At 50.5% G+C, this 5,744-nt stretch overlaps 1 protein-coding gene across 1 annotated transcript; it reads right to left on the minus strand.

Annotated features, from left to right (window-relative positions):
• Window positions 1–1,907: 1,907 nt before the first annotated feature.
• Window positions 1,908–3,407, minus strand: LOC134514830 (inositol 1,4,5-trisphosphate receptor-interacting protein-like 1). The gene has a single exon (XM_063333146.1). The coding sequence runs from the start codon at window positions 3,405–3,407 to the stop codon at window positions 1,908–1,910; it is 1,500 nt and encodes a 499-aa protein (XP_063189216.1).
• Window positions 3,408–5,744: the final 2,337 nt, after the last annotated feature.

Here is a 5,744-nt window from a genome sequence, read left to right on the forward strand (position 1 = left end):
TCTTCGTGGCCCTCCTCTGGACCCGCTCCAACAGGTCCATGTCCTTCTTGTACTGAGGGCTCCAGAGCTGGACACAGTACTCCAGGTGGGGTCTCATGAGACCAGAGTAGAGGAGGAGAAAATCACCTCTCTGGATCTGCTGGCTACACACTTATTTTGATGCAGCCCAGGATGTGATCAGCCTTCTGGGCTGCAAGTGCACATTGTTGGCTCATGTCCAGCTTTTAATCCACCAGTACCCCCAAGTCCTTTTCCGCAGTGTTGCTCTCTATCACGTCATCACCCAGCCTGTATTGATAATGAGGATTGTCCTGACCCAAGTGCAGGACCTTGCACTTGGCCTTATTGAACTTCATGAGGTTTGCAGGGGTCCACCTCTCTAGCTTGTCCCGGTCCCTCTGCATGACATCCCGTCCCTCTGGCATGTGGACCGCACCACTCAGCTTGGTGTCATCTGCAAACTTGCTGAGGGTGCACTTGATCCCACTTGATCTATATCATTGATGAAGATATGAAAGAACACTGGTCACAGTTTGGATCCCTGAGGGACACTACTTGTCCAGCTGGACATTGAGCCATTGACCACCACCCTCTGGATGTGACCATCCAGGCAGTTCCTTCTCCACCGAACAGTCCACCCATCAAATCCGTATCTCTCCAACTTAGAGAGAAGGATGTTCTGGGGGACCGTGTCAAAGGCCTTGCAGAAGTCCAGACAGATGATATCCGTTGCTCTTCCCTTGTCCACTGATGCAGTCACTCCACTGTCAAAAGCCACTAGGTTGGTCAGGCAGGACTTGCCCTTAGTAAAGCCATGCCGGCTGTCTCGAGTCTCCAGTTGCTAACACCTTACGTGCTTTCCTGCTGGCAGGGGTTCTAACGCAGGTGTGTGGGTGGCTCAGCTTTGCCTGCTTGACTTTTCCTGGATACCGTCCGTTACTCCCCTGCTCTGGATTCTCCAGTCCCGGACTTTCATGGCTGCATCCTAGCCCCGCTAACACCTCTGTGAAACTCTCCCCTTGTCTGGCATCAGAGAGAAGGAGCTGCAGCCAGACCTACCCTGGGGTGGTTCAGACCAAGACAGAAGCAGATGGATGGTGATGGCCACAGAATTAGAGCTGCTTTATAAATTGTAGTCTGTGTGTGTTAAGCAGGGATTGGTCAAATCATGTTGTACCTGACCGCCAGAGAAAGGTAGAAGAACCTTGTGTAAAATTGCTTCTCGTAAACGTGGCACGGACTGCGCAAGTGCGTGCCTTGAATTGGAGGCATCTCAAAAGTTTTCTTTAACCTTGCTGCACGTGTTAAGTCTCCCGTGTTAAGGTGGTAGGAACCTGAGCTTGAGGTGATGAGAGGGTGTTGAGCATGAGTCTCATGCTCGTACAGGAGCCAGAGCAGCCAGAGCCCCGCTCTGCAGTCGTGGCACTTGTCCCCTGTGCAAAGGGCTCCCCACTCAGACTGCGTCATTCCCACCTCGCTGGGGTCGCCCAAGGGCAATGCTGCAGTGCTCCCAGGGCTTGTTTTGTGTATGGCTCCCAAGGAAGCCACGTCAGGCTCTCTCCCTGTGAAGCCACACAGGCAATGGGCCCAGCTGTGGAGGGCGACAAATTATTCCCATTGCCCCAGTGCAGGAGGGGGAGCCTTAGCTAGGGAATCAGTGAAACCAGAGCCCACCCCATCAGCTCTTCAGCCAATGCTCCCCGACTCTGGGGCAGTTGAGCAGCCAGCACCCTGTGCCCACGTTCCCCAAAAAACTGATGCAGACTCACTCAGAGATGCAGCTGTTGTTCAAACACACCGTCTGTTGACAACTTTGTACAAAATAAAGGTCCCAGAAGGAAGGGATGCTCTTGAAGAGGTGCGGGCAGTCTAGGGGACATGAACACAGCTCTGTCTGTGAAGACCTTTCAGACTCCAAAGACCAGCAGTCTTGTGAACCGATCCTGCAGTTCCTCAAACTCACGCAGTGCCTTGGCGTGGGCAGCTGGATCATGCACCAGGCACTGGAAGAGGTTGACCGGCTCAGCCGCTTGGAAGGCTGCGGGCAAGATGATGTCCTCAGGCATGTTCTCATTCCCGAAGAAGAAGTGGTCCAGGCGTTTCTCCTCCAAGCAGCCATGCAGGTACCACATAATATCCTGCATCCGCATCATGAAGTCCCACCTGCTCCAGCTTGACAGGGGTATGGTGTTGAGGAGGTGCATGACAACCGTCTTCCAAGTGTAGGAGGAAAAGCCTGCGCTCACAAGGATACCGGCACAGAGCTGCAGACAGTTGAGGTAGATGGTGCCATGCGGGGCCTGCCTGGCCATACGCCTGAAGAACTTCACCTCTGCCACAGCGTAGGTCTCTGACCAAGTTGTGCTTGGGGCGAAGATGGTCTCTGTAGCCTGGCTGCTCAGGAAGATGTCCGAGTCGCCTTGCTGCACCCCAAACACTATCTCAACCAAGAGGGATCTCCCAGAGGCACTCGTCAGCTGCAGCTTGCAGGAGCGGCTGGAAGGCAGCACCTTCATCCTGTAGTGATGCGACTGAGTCATCTCCCCCCAGGCTGAGATCACCAAGTTCTGAAACCAGCAGGCAATTTTCTGTGCATCTAGGTAGGAGTCGGTGCAGACAGTGCCTAGGAGGCTGGAATCCTGATTTCTCCACAGCACTTCCTCAGGGTGGTGGAGGAAGCACAGCATGTTCTCCACATGTTGGTCCCTCGTGCAGGTGCACTCCTGCTCCACACGGATGCAGTTCTTTGCCGGTGTCTGCCCCGCGGTGCCCAGCTCCAAGTGGAAGGCATGGCCACGGGGGGGCTTCAGGGGCACAAGCAGGGGGTAGACAGCATCATCACCACAGGGACTCCAACCTTCAAAGGTGCTGCCCACCCCAATCGCTGGCTGCAGCACCGGGAAGAACCTGTTTGACAAGCGTTCTTGGAAGACAGCAAGGAGGTCGCCCACCAGCTCTTCCACCACTTGTCTCCTGTAGGCCATGCTCTTCCCTGACCGCCAGATGCGCTTTGCAAAAATCCTTGTCATCAGAGGATGCCCCTTGTCATCAGAATCTCCTCCACCCTCCTCCTCCTCCAGCTCTGTGCTGCTGCTGGAGCTCTCCCCTTCATCAGTGCAGTCTGGCTGTCGGCTTCTTTTCCTGAGCCACCAGCAGAGTGTGAAGAACAGGTCTAGCACGCCAGAAATCGCCCAGAACTGCCACCGCTGCAAGGCAGCAAAGACCAGGCCTCCCCAGGCCAAGCTGCTCTGCACATGCTCATGCAGCAGCCGAGTCATCTCTAGGCTCAGCTGCTCCACATGCTGCGGTACGCGCTCGTGCTTGCCGCCATCCAGCTCATCGCCGACCATCGGCAGGAGCTGGAAGAAGCTTAGCACAAGCAAGATGAGGACCCTTTTTGCAGCCATAGCCTGTAGGAGTAGGGAGAGAAGGGGTTCAGTGGGGCTGGGAGGGAAGGAGGGAGGGAGGGAGGGAACTGGTGGCGGGGGGAGCGGGGACGGGAGCCGCAGGGAGCTGGGGGCAGGTAGGGGAGGGGATGAGGCAGCGAGGAGGCAGCAAGGCCAGCGGCTGGGCCCTTGATGCCGGCTGAGAACCACCCCCCAGGGGCCGGCGTTTCTGCCCCGGCCCTGGTCCAGCCCAGCCTCCCTATCTCCTGCTAGCCCAGGCCATACTGGGGCAGTGCTGCTGCAGCTGCCCTTTATAGCTGCCCCCCGCCATTGTGACGCGTCCCCTGTGGTGTCCCAGGTGACAGAGCGCATCACAGGCACTGCCGGCAACCAGCCCCGCCCTTGGGCACACACTCCCCCCCAGCCCAGGCTCAGCGGCAGCATTTTTTAGTAAATGTGAGTGTGTGGGTTTGCTCTTGGTCCAGGTCCCTCTGGATGATATCCCATGTCTCTGGCACGTCGACCGCACCCCTCAGCTTAGTGTCACCGGCAAAACCGGTGAGGGTGCACTTGATCCCACTGTCTATGTCATTGATGAAGATATTGAACAGGTTCCTTGGTCTGAAGAATGAGAGGGGCAATGCTGTTGGAAACTTTTAGTGTTTTCTTTTAATGATTACTAATAGTAATGCCTAAAAAAGGTAATCCTCTTATAAACAAAAGTAGTTATTCTTCATCATACATTGGGAAATGAAGGAGCAGGCAAGCGATTTAAGTGATTTGCCTTTGGATCTGTGTATAGCTGAATTATAGACTCACTCATTCTCTAATTTCGGTGTTACATCATGTTGGATCACCATGTTTGCAGGACAGTTGGTTTTCCATGCTGTATGCTACAGAATGTTTCTGGTTTTGGCAATGAATGTTTCCCATGTTGTTCCCCTAATAAATGCACAATCAATAAAACAATTCAGCTGTTTATTCTGAAGCAGATTAGCTATTTGTTTGAATAAGCAGTTCTTCCTAGAAGATATTTATAACTTCCCAGAGTCCAGCCACTCACTTCATTTCTAAGGAACTTAAAAAAAGAACAGAAATCTCTTACAGAAAATGATGAATCAGCCTTTATTCCTAAATTCTGTTTGTTCACCTGTCAGTTGTGTGCAACTCGGCTATGACAGCTGTTTTCAGGGCATAAGGAAAGGGCTTGATTAGCAGAAATATTTTTTTTTTCATGATAACAGAGTCATTAATGAGTTACATGGTGACATACCAATAAAAAGGTATTTTGAAATAAAGGATGTTAATCAACAGAGTAATTTTCATGTTCTGGAAAGCTGCTATTTCTCAAGGAGAAAAGATTCTGAAGCACATGGATTTGCCATGCTTACTGTTCCAGCTTTCCAAAATAAAAGTTTTCACCACAGACAATATTGAAGAAAAGGATAAAGAGATGTGTATTTTTCTCTAAGGTCATCTAAAAATTTGTCATGTAATGGAAATGCACTTTTTTTCACAGAAAAACAATCAATTGAGAAGACTGTTGACTTTCTTCTTTACATAAATTCAGAAGGGCTAGGTGATTTTCTTTCAAAAGGAATCTTCATAAGACTATCAATATCTTATAACTGAGACAGTCTGTAGTATTAGGAAAATGTTAGAAAATTATACACTCATTAGTTCAAATTATTTTAATAGGCTAATTTAAGGCAAAAGCAGAATTAGACCCTTGGTGTTCAGTCACGCTGCTAGATTGTAGCCCACCATTGCTTCTGATCTGCTTTGCACGCTCCGACCCCACAGCAATTACAATGACACTTGGTCAACTCTATCCCCCAAACATCACTGACAAGAGCATCATGTGTCAGAGTATTCTCTGCAAGTGATAGGGAGAAAGCACTGACTGTTACAGCTGGAAGAGCAGAGCCACTTCCAAGAATTGGGAAAGGAAAGCAGGATTGTGCTGTTAGTGACTTTTCCATTCCTTCATTCTGAACAAACTAAAGGAACCATGATATGTTAGACTGCTGGAGCCAATTTCCATCACTGCTTTTGCTTTGCCAAGTTCCTTGAAAACAAGCTGGTTGCTCGGGGAAACTTTATTAAAAGCACTGTGAGATTTTCTTCTGACTTTTATTCTGACCTAAAAATGCAGCTGAGATGAGACAGAGAATACTTTAAAAAGCTGGTTTATTCACCCCTCCCCCTTTTGCCATCACACATATACTTTCCTCTGGTGAATCAGATCTGTTCTGTGTCTTCAGAGCTTGTTTCCTTGTGAAGGAAAAGGATGCATATCTGGACCATACAATCAGCATTTTGATAAGGGCACACAGGATAGACACACAGGCTCATCCC

Source organism: Chroicocephalus ridibundus, chromosome 4 (assembly GCF_963924245.1).
Source record: "Chroicocephalus ridibundus chromosome 4, bChrRid1.1, whole genome shotgun sequence".
Taxonomy (NCBI): Eukaryota; Metazoa; Chordata; class Aves; order Charadriiformes; family Laridae; genus Chroicocephalus; species Chroicocephalus ridibundus.